Genomic DNA, 14,911 nt, shown 5'->3' with positions numbered 1-14,911 from the left:
TTCCCTCAACGAGGACTGTGTATCCTCGTGGTTGGGGTCTTACACACAACACCAGAAACACCAGGAATGTAAGGCAAGGTGAAGGACTTTGCATAGCCTAGAACCATAACAATAGTGAAAACTTAACTTTACAGATCTTAGCACAGCTTGCTAGGGTTAAATTAGTGCTTTTGCAGACAAAGAACACATATGACAGAAAATGCTTTTATTTAAACTGCCATAGAATGGAAATCTCAATAATTTTCAAAAGCCAGCTGAGGGAGAAGTGACTCACATAGCTTGTATACAGGAAGCCTCTTTGCAGTTTTCAGTGCTGAATTCCTTTTTCTCTGAATACATCACTTGTGTGAGTGCAGTTATCTGCTGAGCGGCAGCAATATGTCTGGCAGTACATAAACATGGAGAAAGACATGGTTCCTGCCCTGAGGAACTTACAATCTAAAATGTGACATGGACAATACTATTCCAACATATAACAATCAGCTGAAATATCATCAGGCAGATATAAGAAGACCCATTTTAACATGCAATTGGAATACCAAATATATATATAAAGGCCACAGGTAGGACAGAGTGATGTCTTTGTTATGTATTTATATGTTCATAAGCCTACAGGCATGAAAGGTAGTGGTGGTTTGCTTCAGAGAGGGATTTTCTTTTCTTTGGCGGGGTTGCTCCAGCTTGTGCTTCCTGAACAAAAATAAGGAAAATTAGATTAGATCTTAGCACTCCCTCCATGATTTTAATTATCTGAACACTGGGCAACATTGGGGTGAATTAATTCACATGCAACAGAGGAACCCAGATTTGGGAGAGGTAGCATGAAAGAAGTGACGGATTTTCTGTCCTCTTGAGGCACTAGGTCACCACATCAGCGTACAGTTGGTGAAACCTACAGCAACTACCTCAGAGACAGAGTTAACTGGGAATCCCGCTACCTGGTTCTAGAAAGAGCATATCACGCTCTGTGCCTGCAACTGGGAGGGAGGCCCGCCACCCAAGGGATAATCTGCTGGAAATTCCAACTTTCTTGTTGGAATAATTTGAATCTTGTTGAATCATGTTGAATCATTTTCCCTGTTAAATGATTGTCTGTTCTTAATTTCTGTGCAGAGGAAAAGAGACAGTAGGAGGAAGAAGAAAACCTGAAAATTAAATTTAAACCACATGCTGACAAAACTTGAGCAATGCTGGATGCTCATACATCCTTGCAGGCACAAATTCTGCCTCCCAGATGCTTCCTGTTTTGTGGTTTTAAAGTCCCATTTGGCCTAGTTTCTAAGGCAATCAGAATAATTTTATAGTGTGTTGTATTTCTGGTCAGGATCCTCTCCCTTCCCCAGCAATTTTTTTTTAACATTTCAACTGAATTTGAGAGAGGGCTTCATTTGAGACATGAAGCTCCTAAAAATTTCAGTGAAATCAGTAGCTGAGTAAGAGAAGAGAGGGATGAATTCTTAACGAAGGTGATGAAAGGGAAGCTACAACAAGTCTAACAGTTAAGTGTACTTTTGGCCCATCAGTTGGGCACTTCATGCATATATACTGATCATTCAAGCAGGACACACATAGCACACTGCTCTTTGCATTGCTTATACTTAGGGGACACAGCAGAGAGCTTGGGGGTACTGCAGGAAGATGCTAAGGAATAATCCCAAAGCAGATGTCAGAAGCCTGGCAGGGAGCTGAAGGTTGTAAGAGCGATGGGGAATGGATTGAAGGGCCTGCAGTATTTGGTGGATATTAGGGATCACAGAGGCAGCTGTGGAGGAAAGTCAGATTCATTGGTACCACAGAAACGGGGGAGACTAACAGACTCGTTAAGGGCAATGGTTCTGACTAACTGTTACGTGTCAAACGCATAATGCCTTCTTTGGTTTTGGTACATTCTTTCCATTCTTGTCATTGCATATAACAACAATATGTACAAAGCTTTCAAGTTTATGTTACTTTAAGAACATTTAGAAACTGTACTGGACATCTTAATAGCTACCTGAAAACCTGTTCAAGAAAAAATGTGTCATAGGGAAGTGTACTAAGACTCTTCTTGCTCCTCCACTTCTTCCTTTTCTTCTCCCTCTTCCTGCTTCTCTTCTTCCTTTTTTTATAGAAAATAAATAGTTGTAGTTGTCATGTAGGAATTGAAGGAAAAATAAGCAGTTTTGTAAATGCAATATTATTTGAGCTTAAGAGATAAAACAGAGAAGTAACCTATAGATCTTTTAACATGCCAGAGCTCTAGTTTTGTGGAGTTAGTAGGCAAGTGCAGGGATATAAGAACCCTTTTCTTAGAGAGGTTAGAACATGGTACATTGTTAAGCTACAAATAGATGTTCAAGACCAAAATAAGAATATGAAATACATACAAAATATGATAGAAAGTTTAGTATTTTTAATTATATGCTTTCTTGGAGCAGTAAACAAGTCAAGATTCACGGCACAAGAACTAGACTAGAATTTTAGACTATAATCTAAAAATCATTCAGAGTCGGATAATACAGTCTTGTTTCTGTTTCAAAAGTTCTTATTTCTCTCTTTTATATAGGAGAAATGGCACAATTTAAAGGCAATAGCCCTTTGCTTCAGTCAACCAAATGAACAGTTATCTGAAAGTTGGCATTTATGTAACACAGATAACAACCTATGTTTGTTGTCTTTTAAGAGCTAGTAAATGAAGCTTTAAAGTGTAGTCCTACTCTGCAAAACAACTGAAAATTGCATTGTAGGCTTTTCTGCTCCTTCTCTTCCAGCAAACTCTTGCTCAAAGGTACTCCTCCTGTGTGTATAAACAAGCTTTATCTCCAAAGGTCATACCTTCACACACTACCTAGACTACAAAAATTATGGGAATTTCTTCCTGGTGTAATCAACCAATCAAAAAATGCATAATCAGTCTTCAGGAGGAACTGCAGGTAGTATATGAGCAGTACAGACCTTAGGTTTTCCTCTCAGACACGTACTCTCTGTACAAGACTCACATCTGAGTCGCTGAAGTAAATCCTGTTTAAATGTGTGCTGGGGAATGGACCTGTTGTAATCAAATTCCTGGTTTGAATTGTTGTTTTTCAGGGAAAACCACTGCACTAAGGGATCATCTCTGCAAAACCAGAAACGTAACACGAACATCTGCACAGGTCAGCTGGATTAGAAGTTCTCGTGCCAAGGGAATATTGCCTCTCTCGGCATCTTCCCCCAGGAAAGGTGCCTTTCATTAGCGCTCTTTCAAACAGGGCCAAGCAAGCACGCAGACGAGCAACATCTTTCAGGTATTAACAACTTCAGTTCAAAATTCAGGTCAGTTACCGTTTACAGAAAAAATGGGTATTTTTCTCACTTGAAGCATTAGTGGTGCCAGTGTGCACTTATCATCCTTAACAGCCCTCGCCAGCTCCACTAGTAGCCCCCAGGCTCTACCCATGAGCTCAGGAGCTCCATTTCAGCTGCCAGGTCCACAATGCACAACTCTGACAGCAGGCACGTATATGTATACACATGTCTATATGCATGTATTGCAGTTCGGAAGTGGGATGATGTGAATGTGTCCTCTTACTAATTGCAGGTTTGTAGTGGAATATGGCCTAAAGTAAACATTAGTTTTAGTGGGAACACTGAAGAAATATTCAAGGCATAAACTTGCAATGCTGGGCAAAGCAGAAAAGCGTATAAGGATTTGCACCTGGGTCTTACAAATTCTGGCAAGGAAAACATTTCCTTTATAGGCAGAACAGCCTAAATTGTCAGAATGACTCTTTCACACTTACAACACTGAAAATATAATGGGCATGATGTCAGTTAGCGATTGTCAAAGATATAGTTGACTTGGGAGTCCTTGGCAAATTTTATTAAAGAATCTGTGAAAGACAATTTCTCTTCCCTTTACAGTTTTAATGCTTAAAGGCCTATCTTTGGTCCCAAATAATAAGACTATAATATGACCAATACTTATCTCTAGCAGAATATAATACTCATATATTTAGTTTCATGAATAAGAATTTACTAACTTTTGAGTGAAGCAATGTGACTGAAAAGGAATTAAATGCACACAAACAAAAAATGAAAGCAAAATGTCCAAATATACTATACCCCTGTTGCTGCATGTTCTTCTTTGCTTTCCTACACAAGAGATCAAAGAAAGAATATCAGAGGTCATACAGGCAAAACACAGCGGAAACTAAACACCGAATTTAGGAATATATGTGGGATTCAGTGGATTTATTTTGAGATAATGTCCTCCAGATTAACTCAGAAAGAACATGTAAGCTAAGGTTTTTACTTTGAAAAACGGTTATAAAATCATTAAATACAGCTCCCTTTTTCTCAGTTACTTCCAATCAAATCTGCTTCATTGATAAGCAAAGCATTAGAGCTGCGGTTTTGTTTGCTTTTTCAGGTAGGGGGTGGGGTTTTTTGGTAACTAGCTGGTCTGCAAAATGAAAGTTAAATCAGAATTTAAATAGAGTCTTATCTATGTTATATATCATCACTCAGAGTCTGGCTTGCAATTCTGTTAACTGTTGTAGGCTGGAACAGATGCCTTGGCTCAACAGTACTGGGGAATAAGAAATAATATATGCTGGTTTTAGACTGTAGATTGAGCAAAAGTGATGAAGAGAGGTAAAAGGAAAAAAAAAAAAATGTATAGTGAATAGAATTTAGTGTTAGATACCAAGCTAGTTATTGGAGAGGAGAGCTAATCCTACACAAAATCCCAAAGAAAAAGGGCAAATGCAGAAGGCATGAGCAGCTGATATGAGTTTGCATAGAATGAGTTGAGATAAGGAAGTGAGCTGCAGTGCCAGGGTTTCTATATGGCCTGGGGAACTGCTGAGACAAGATACAGACTTGCACTATAATATGATTTTTGAACATGTTTCTAAAATAATTCTGCCCTGAAATGAGCCTAATCTGTACTGCAAACTGATTTAACTGGGACACCACTTAAAAAATATTCTAAGCCCCAAGCTAAAATATAAAGTTAAAATCAGATACTGAAAATAAATAAAGAAAAATTTTTACCGTCACATCTAGTGACCAGCAGAGCCCTTGCTGTTCCACATGCATAGGAGGTCACAGTCTTTTCCTCAAAAAAAATTAAAAACAAAGGGCCAGACAAAGCAAGAAAAAGGGACACTATATCCAGACAAAATGGTTCCTCAACCTTCTCCATCAGAGGATGGGGATTAGGAATGAAAAAAAGATTAGGAAGAAGTCAAGGATAAGCTTGATGAAGTGATTAGGGAAGGAAAGTATGCAACGGGTTGAAGGTGAAAAAAAATTTCATAATCTAAAGAAATCCTAGTGCAGCTGTCCCTTGGTGACCCAGGCTGAAAGCTGTTCCTGTTACTACTGGATCTGTGTAAGGGACTTTCTATTTTGACATCCGCTCTGGGCTTCCCTGGATGCTTGTGTGAATGAGGGGCTGCAGCTGCTGAAGCCTAGCCAGTCTAATGTGAGGTGTGTAAAGAACAACCTGTCGCACTGTGCACTTATCCTTGCTGCTTTCAAGAGGCAGCTGATGACTTAAGAGATTTGTTTTTCAGAGGGTTGGGGTCTCTCACTGGTTTCCTCAGAGTCATATCAGCCTGAGACAAAAAGCTTGAGCTTCTGAACTCCTGCATCTCCCAGCAAAGGCAGCAGAAGCAGTAGGGGAGGGCTGCAGCCTCCATATGTACCCACATTGACCATCAGCTGCCTTCCTGCTGCTGAGGCATTGGAGGAGCCTTCTGAAATCTGGGACCTCCATGCAGCTCCACAATTCAGACAGTCACAGTTTATTTTGTTATCTGTCTTACGCTCTTTGGCAAAGACTGAGGTATCTTTATGAAGCTGTCTTACCTATCTTCTAGAATTTTTCTGTAGCACTGGCATTCCTCCTGCAAAGTCACTGGAGAAAAGCCAGCTGGGTTACACTCTGCATCAGAGAGTCATTTTTAAGCTGGTTTGAAACTGAGGGCTAAATAAGGCCAAAATGCCAATACTAGATTCCCACTGGTATATTAGTTCAGAAGCAGAACACAAAACTGCGATATTTAAATTATGGCACTTTGATTTGGAGCTTCATTAAAAGAGTAAGTTGACACTCTGAAAGGGATCTGACTACTGTTCAAAAGATGCAACTGTTGGCTGCAAAACACAGCAGGCTGCTGATAAAAAGGTCATCCTTTCAGAACTCAGTATACAGAGACCAGTTCTTAATAAGCTAGAAGGAAAAAAAGACACGGGTGAGGAGAGCACATGGAAAACATCTGTTCAGTGTGGTCAAGCAGTCAAACAAGATGTGCTGAGCTGCAGAATAGAGGGAGAGAGAGAAATACTGAAAATATTGTGTTGATACTATATATATCCTTTAGGACCTAACATCCAGTGGAGATACTCCCAATGGCAATCTGACAGTCTTTAAATGTATTGAACTTCATAAAACCCCAGCCAGGTAAGGATATTTTATTCTAGCTTTCTTTTATAAGGGTAAAATGAGATACAGAGACAAAAGGTGGAATTCATCTCACTGTAGCTGACCCAAAACTATTCTTCTCATCTAAACTCACTCCCTGTGTGGTGTCTGTGGTGAATGACAATACCAGAATTTCTACAGAATGATTCATGCCATCCCAACAGAAGTGATAACTGGGATGAACCGTGGCAAGGCGGACAGATGCTATGTTGCTGAAGTGATTTGTCCTAGGTGACAAGGGAAGTGGGTGGTGGAACAGGGTGGAAAATGGTTTTTGTGTGTCCCTGCAAGGAGCCACTGGTACCTTGCTGCCTGCAGTGGTGAGTACCCTCTCTAAAAATGAGCAAGACAGGAACAGAAACGGTGCTTTTTTTCTTCCCCTAGGAGCTAATATATATCTAGCATGATGAAGATGGGTATCAGAGTTGGACGATTTCAGGAAAACTTCTCCTCCTCCTTATGTAAGACCATGTAACCAAGAGTGTGCAGATGAAAGGGGAGGATTTGTAAGACTAACCATATTTTATGCCCTCATAACCACAGAAAGATCTGTTCAAACACACTGTCTTGCCTGGTGCTCTCTCCTTTGCCACTCGGCTTCCTGTAAAACTAAAGGAGAATATATTTTCCACTTGCAGCTCCAATCCATTCTGTGAGAAATGGAGCAAGGTGTTTGTTGTATAGGAGTGGCATTGCATTAAGTCATTACAAAACCTCTCATACACAGCTGCTTGACACATTTGCAGACCTGTTCCAGCATTCTGTTCTCATTTGAAAAACATTAGAGTAGACTGCCAGCCAGAATGGCAAGTAACATAATCCAGCCAGGGGATACACTGCAGTTTTATGCTGGGTTTCTCTTAACAGCTGAGGAGAAAGGTATTTGATGGCACTTATGTGCCAGCTGAAATTCAGAGACCTGAAAAGTGCTGTGATATAATTTAAGGAGAAATTTCAGTTCCCACTGAGGACTGTCTCTCCTCATTGCTATTTTGAAATTTTAAAGTCTCAGGACTTCCCAGTGCCTGAGACTTTTATGAGGCTGTGTAAAAGGGTGCTTTTCCAACCTAACTATGACTGGTTCGGTCATTGTTAAAAATGGGAAAGGGGAAAGGCTTACAGAGAGGTGCTTCCTCTGCAAAAACATTGCAGCTAGGTGGAAAAAGCCAAAGCACGTTTGCTTTGCTCTTTAGTGAAAGAGATGATGCATTTGTGACAGATATTCTACTGGGACCATCTGATCTCCAAACCACAAAAAAACCTGACAAGTATAAGTGCTTATTCCAGCAGTAGGCCTGCCTTTTGGGAGTCACCTGACACTGCAACATCAGAATAAACCCACCCTTAAATGCCAAACTGTCAGAGAAGCAGGAGAAATAAACCAGCTAGATCCCTATCTCCAGACACCGATCCATTTCTGCTTAGTTTCTACTGGGTCTAGAAACTGGCCAGTAACTTAAACACCCCACCAAGGAAGATAGCGACACACAACCAAATGGTTCCTTTTTGCAGGATTCATCTACCTTTCAACCACCAGTACTTTACTGATGTTAGCTAAACGCAGGATATTATACTGGGGAATTAAAGGAACTCAGATGGCTTCTTCCAAGAACCTTTAGCACTGCAGCTTGAGATCTGCCCATATCAGACCATGATGCAGGCAGAAAGGATAGCAACGGTCTCTATTTCTGCACTGCCCAGGGGTTTCTGCATGGCCTGGAGAAGATAGTGTCAGATCTGGCTTGCTGCAAGCAGTCAATGCTGGTACATGACAATAAACATTAACAACTAGATTTACGAACACTGCAGATGATGGCCACTGATAGCAGCAATTTTTTCCACACAGATAGGACTCAGATGTCTACTCCTAAATTATTCTCCATAACTAGAGTCTGGTTCCAAATAAGCATTAAATAAAAATGGTAACAAGCGGCAAAAGGAAACTCTTAAATAAAGACAACTGCCATTACTCAAGATTCAGAGCAAAGTTCCCTGGAGATTTATCTGGGTTTCATATCACCATGATGTCAAAGAAAATGCATCCAGAAGACAAGCAGGATTACCCTGCAATCAGTCTTCCCACACTGAGGCACCCTAGGACGGTCTGTGGCTGTATGTTTTATGCACTTAGCACAGGTAAAATTTTCATATCACAAAGGGAAAAAGGAAAAATTACCTGTTGAACTTCTAAAGGTGATTGAGCAGACTGAGCCTCTTCATGAGCCCCTTCATCTGCCTTGTCTTCTGTGTGTGCCTCAGTTTCATCTGTGGCATCAGACTTTTCCATCTCCTGGAAGCAAAGAGAAGTCATTGTTAGCCTCAGGGCACATAACCAACAATCCATTTCTATAAAACTCTTCATGTTACAGTTTTTCTAATTTTGCTTCAGCACTCAAAATATACCCTTTTGGACATTTTACTGTGAAAGGAACTCTTGTTGGCATGTTCATCTGTTGGTAAAGGCATGGGGTTTGTGTAGGGGAAACGTGAATTCAAGCCCTTCTTCTTCTTCAGAGCATAGTAGATTCTCTAACTTTTCTGTGGAAAATTTAATAGAAACCAATGCTCACCCTTATGGAACATTCTAGCTTCAGAAAAAAAAAAAGCCTTTTTCACCAGCATGCATTCAGATTAAACTTGATCAAGAAGCTACAGAGAAACAGAAGGAATAAAGTATTTCATATCTAATTTTTTAACTTTCTTGTTTAAAATAATTGGGAAGCTGTTTCTCAATTCACACACCAATCTATCAAATCTATTTGTTCCAGCACCGTGAACAGGCACCTCCTAGAAGGCTCTTTATTTTAAGCCCTGTTGTACTTTCAGCTAGGTAGCTGTGAAAGGTCATACTGGATCACACACTGTGTCAGATAAAAGGAGACCTGTACGGCCTCGAGTGGAACAACAGAAATAGGATGAAATGCAATAACATGAAGTGCACAGTCACATTATTTGGGACAGGTAGTTCTGGGACAGAGATTAAAAACAGATGTTTCTACTGCACATTGGGAGCTTGTAAGTTGATGATTGTCAAAGAAGGAAAAGATGGATATATTTAAATAATCACAGAATAACCGAGCCACAAAAGTGATATGACAGTGAAAGAGGTAATAAATGTGATCCTCAGATGCATGAGGTGAGGTATAGCTGGCGGAGCTGAAAGCCAATATTAATGTCATTATATAAGGCCAAGATGAAACCTCTGGATTGCTCTGTACCGTTCCAATCACTCAGGCTCAAGAAAGAAATTCAGATTGGGACAGGAGCAGAGGGGGGCGACAGGAATATTTGAGGGAGTGGAGAGCCTGTCTTATGAAAGTGTGACAAAAAAAGCTTCATTACTTTAATCTTTTGAATGTAATGCTGTGAGGGGATATGATGACTCTCTAAAAATAGATCAGAGTAAACTTCAGGGACGGATAGGATAAGGAAGAGCACTGAGGTAGACGCAAGAGGAGTACAAACCAGCAGTAAATAAATAAAAATTCTAATCATCATCAGTGTGAAATTTTGGAAGAGCTTTCAAGGAGAGAAGTGGAGGCAAAAGACCTAATTCATTAAAAGGCAATTAGATCACTTCTGAGAGGTGTCATCTGGTGAGGTTGCCCCCAACAACAGAGAATTGGGCTCAGGGGAGGTCCTGTCCTGTGTCATCCTAAATGCTATGGGCAGAGCAGCATGTCCCTGATCAGAAGACAAGCTCCTTTCTCATCCCTGTGACCAAGCCCTCACAACTCACCCACCTGGTTGGGTTTTTCTGCTTTTCCATAATTTCATTTGTCTCTACAGTTAGACAAAAGCCCCCAGTCATGATCTCCTGTCCTTTAAGCTTCACAAGACCTCCTCCAGTGTCCTCATCATATATGATGTCTTCAGCCAGCATACTTCACCTGCAGAAGTGTGACACTGGCATAGCTACCTGGCTTTTAGTCGCAGAGCAGACTTGGGTGAGTGCTGACTTAGGGATCTTTGTCCCATGGTGCAGTGTGCAATACAAGACATGCCCGCCTGCTGAGACACTCTGCTGGATGGGGACAAAAATGATAGAAAGGAGGTCAGGAATATGTGGAAACAGATATCATGACAGAGTGAAGATGGACAAAATACTTCTGCAGTTTTATCTTTTTTCCCAAAACATCACTGTCTGTAAGATTTGGTGCGCTTTTGGCAATTTTCTCCTGAACCATGGAAAATATGTTTTATATGTAAGAGGCTTGTAATGAAAAGAGAGTAGGCACATAGACTTATAAGTTCCCCTTCCTCTCCCCAGAGAATAACAACAGCAAAAAAACCTCAGCAGTAATCGTCGCCCTCCCAGCAGTCCTTCCCAGCACTGCCCTGCCCTCCTGGCAGCAAAAGCCTTTGCCGAGCTGCATGGTGAACTGGAGCAGGAAGTTGATCAAGATTAAAGCCTTAAAAAGAAAAGCACATCTATCTCACACGATTTGTACACTGCATTACACAGCTGCTTGAATGTTTTTGCCAGCATGTGAGGGATGCTTGGGGAGAGGGGTGAGCAGCTGGGAGTGAGCAGAAGGAGCCAGAGGGAGGAGGAAGGAGAAAAGACTACTTCTTTTTCTGGCAATACTGTCTCATTTCAAGTACACATAAAACTGCAGGCTTGCCCACTCTGATGCTGGTGGCATTGTTATTAAAAACAGATCTACAGAGACATTTGTTTGGCTTAATTTATACCTTGCTTTTCCCCCACAAGCTAACAGAATATTTGAAGATTAAATATGTAGTAACACAGACATACATTGAAATTCTCTTGTGCAACATTTTGTTTATACATTGTTTTCCTAAGCAAATGATAGCTTCTTTACAGATACTTTCTTTGTAGCGATTCCTAAAATGAAAATGATAGTGTTCATGAAAACTAAATTGGTTAGATATTTATTTTCAGTGTGTATTTTAACATTTCATTTTAAAACCCACATACCCAATATTTTCTTGGCAGATACATAAAATACCTAAAGAACGAAGCTGGCATTCTAATGAAAATATACCTATTGTGTAAATCTATCTTAGACGAATCATATACTTACTCAGACCATAAGGCAAATAAAAGCCATGGCTCAAAGAACTCAACTCTGGAAGCAGCATGTTATCAGTCAGGACACGCACATACACACATACAGACTTCCTGATTATATGGAGAACTGTGGTATTCCGAATAGCGTCATTACAGTAGCTCTACATAGCAACACAAAATCTTATTTTTAACTAAATTAAAATGAAGTCCCATTCATAAAGACTGTAAATATTGTAAATTTGTAATTCAAAGCAGCTTTGTAGAAGTATTCTTCAACTACAAGACTAAAGCTCAAGTATCTACAGATTTGGGGATGCGAAGGTCACAGATATTAAGACCAAAAATACAAAGATTAAGGACTTAAGTATATACAAGATTTGAAAACAGATCCTCAGCTCCCTCAGTAAATTAGCTTCAGTGAGTTCACAGAGGGATTGCAAACCTAAATGATCTTGCTTCAAGCTACTGGCTCTCTGGACTTCCGGGAAATAGAGGCAGTATACCACTGTGGTTAATAAAGTTGTCAAAAAACCTGTTTGCCCCTGAAAATAAAAAGCTATTAATTACCTGCATTCAAACCTTGCTAAGATACTCAGAAGGTGTAATGATATTGCATACTGTCTGACAGCTTAGTTTAAGTAACAGACACCTCTTTGGCAGAACAATTCACCTGTGCCATTTTAGAAAACAAACAGTGCAGCCACAGCTATTAATGGGCTGTTCACACATTACCAATATTTCAGAATATTTTCAGGAATATTGAGAACAGTCTCAGACTAAGCATAAAAGTGATGGGTACTTTAAAAAGAAACATACCCAACTTTGGGGGCAGGTGAGACTGACACACCTGACCCTAGACATATAAACTACATTGATCATAGCTCAAATATACACACGTATACTATTGGCACATCACTGTTCATGCCACTAATCCAAAATTAAATGGGGTATCACCTTGGTGAAAACTTTGATGTGTCCTAGACATATCAGACTCACCCTGTAAGTGTAGATCAGCTTGCAGATTAGGACCTGGCACCATCAGAGCTCCGGCACCATCCGAGCTCCAATACCTAGCAGTAACAGTTTAATGTGAAAGCTGGACAAGTAGGTCCGGTGACAAGTTGTCGCCACCTAACCCAAAGAGAAGTCAGGGCTACAAAAATGAGAATCTGCAGAACTGAAACATGAATTTTGCACTCAGCAGGCTGACATGGCAATGAATTTACCTACAAGTATTTTGTTGGGAAGTTACAATTTGTTGAGGGAGTAGCAAAAAGTTCCCCTGCTTGCTTTAGAAAAGAGACTCAAAACAGTCCTGGGTCAGGATCCTAATGGACTGTGTTGTGAAACAGCATCATGGTCATTAGAGACCTTCTCTACTGCTGGTGCAATATAAGACAAAAGATGGATAGAAAAGGAAAGAGAATCTTCTGAGGCAAGAGTATAAAACATGTATCAGCTTCATATTAATCTTAATTTCCTTCATAGAATCCTACCATAAAAACCCCTAGAAAGAAAATGCTTACTCTTTTGTGGTGTTCCCATGCTTTATAGTTTGCTTCTTTTATAAATTATCACCATATTCCAGAAAAAAAACCCCAATATTTAAGAAAGGATTGGTAGGAAATCCTGTCATACGTGTCATCATCACCATCTCTTCCACACCTGACTTATTATTCCAGATTCATGCTGTTGCAAATCAATGTCACGAGCCATCCATTGTAATTCATGCTAGGATTGAACTGACAGCCTAATGAAAGGAAAGCAGAAGCAGTGCAGCAAGGTTATTTGTATGACAAAGCATATCCAGACTGTCATGCAGTGAAGATGCTGAGAAACACCTCTGCAATAAATGCTAAAACACTTGTATATGTCTCTCTCAAATTCAGGAACAGATTCTAAAATTGAGACAATGTAAATATACTTCTACTCTTTACATGGATTTTTTAAAAAAGCTCACACTTACTTCTACTTTCTGGACTGAAATAATCACCACCACCACCAGCGCAGCAGGGACTCAGCTTAGACCATACTTCCTTGCTACCAATAGCACTAACACTTATTTGCCCAGCAGAATGTACTGAACATATTATTTTCAACATTTACAAAGTTTTCATGAAGTAGAAACTTTAATAGCTTCTGCTGACAGCTGGGAATGAATTAATTTTTAAAAATTGCTACTTTGCTTCATAGACACACTATCTAACAGAACCTTGCAAGAAGGAGCCGATAATATTTGAAGTGGGAAGATGGAAAAATGCAATTTTCTTTATCTCATTGGTTCTCCATGTACCTTTTATAACGATTATAATTTGTAATACCTGCAGTCCTTTAAGCCTTTCATGGCTTTGTGGATGTTAATTAAATGAATTCTCACAAGACCCTTGTGAGGTAGGCAAATAATTTTTATTTCCCTTGGTGGGAGATGGCACAGCTAAAGCAGAAAGTTTAAATCGCTTGCTCCTTATCACACAGGGACTCAGTGTCAAAGACATTTATAGCAACTGTGGCTCTCCCCTGGGTACCTCTTCATCTGTAGCTCTCAATGCACTTAGCAATGGCTCCTTTTTCTCTCTGCTTTTACAGAAGAGGAAGAAGAGAGACATGTACAAAAGTTGCTACACAGTTGGCAGCAGAGTTGGACCAGAAAGCAGATCTCGCGCTCCAGGGCAGTTCTTCAGCCAGGTCACCACAATGCAGCAGAGTTCTATCACTCTGGCTTATCACTTCCCTTGATTCATTTCTTTTGTTGAATCACCCACGTTAAAGATGGCAACATTTGATTATCAGCTAACATGATCTCAGGATAAGAGAGCTGTAATGCTCTCAGTTATAAAACTTCTAATTAGAAGAAGACTCCGTTAAAGATAAAACACATTGCTTTCTGTAAAATAAAGAAGAAAAAAGGAAAAAAAAACCCAGAGAAACACCTTTTCCTTTGCCACAAATAGAACATTGTCAAAATACAGTGGATGGAGAGCAAAGGGTAGACTTGCCAAAGGGACTTCGTGAAGTCCTAGGTGAGACTTTAAGTTATCTCCTCAAGGTAGAGGGAGCAAACCCCATAGTGTCAGTCTGTGTGTACGCATAGAGGATGGAAGGGGTCCACACTCCAGTCCCCCTCTTGGTGGCCAATACAAACCCTGTTTGCTCAAGGTTTGATGCAGTCTGGGGAAGTGAAGGTTTCTTGCAATTAACACAACCTATAAATTTCATTAGGAAATTCTGCATCATTTAAAAGCTGAACATGATAAAATAAAGCTTTGTGTCAACAAAAACAACAAAAAAAATCATCAGCTGGAGGCATGGTAACAAGCCTGCAATGAAAGAAGGGAATATGTTGTGGTTTAGCCCCAGCTGGCAACTAAGCCCCACACAGCCGCTCACTCACTCCCCCACGGTGGGACAGGGGAGAGAATCGGAAG

At 40.2% G+C, this 14,911-nt stretch overlaps 1 protein-coding gene across 1 annotated transcript in view; it reads right to left on the bottom strand.

The window, feature by feature from the left end:
* Positions 1–187: 187 nt before the first annotated feature.
* The window catches only part of SH3BGR (SH3 domain binding glutamate-rich protein), a gene marked incomplete at its 5' end in the record, with an annotated part of 27,906 nt that continues 13,182 nt past the window's right edge, over positions 188–14,911 (bottom strand). Inside the window, 5 exons of the mRNA XM_010287912.1 lie at positions 188–690; positions 1,994–2,101; positions 2,728–2,760; positions 4,079–4,113; positions 8,628–8,741. Coding sequence (XP_010286214.1) covers positions 594–690; positions 1,994–2,101; positions 2,728–2,760; positions 4,079–4,113; positions 8,628–8,741 — 387 coding nt within the window. The remainder of the gene's footprint in view (positions 691–1,993; positions 2,102–2,727; positions 2,761–4,078; positions 4,114–8,627; positions 8,742–14,911) is intronic.

This window comes from Phaethon lepturus, unplaced genomic scaffold (assembly GCF_000687285.1).
Source record: "Phaethon lepturus isolate BGI_N335 unplaced genomic scaffold, ASM68728v1 scaffold41385, whole genome shotgun sequence".
In the NCBI taxonomy this organism is placed as follows: domain Eukaryota; kingdom Metazoa; phylum Chordata; class Aves; order Phaethontiformes; family Phaethontidae; genus Phaethon; species Phaethon lepturus.
Note: the sequence above shows the minus strand (reverse complement) of the source record. Positions and strands in the feature narration are given on the sequence as shown.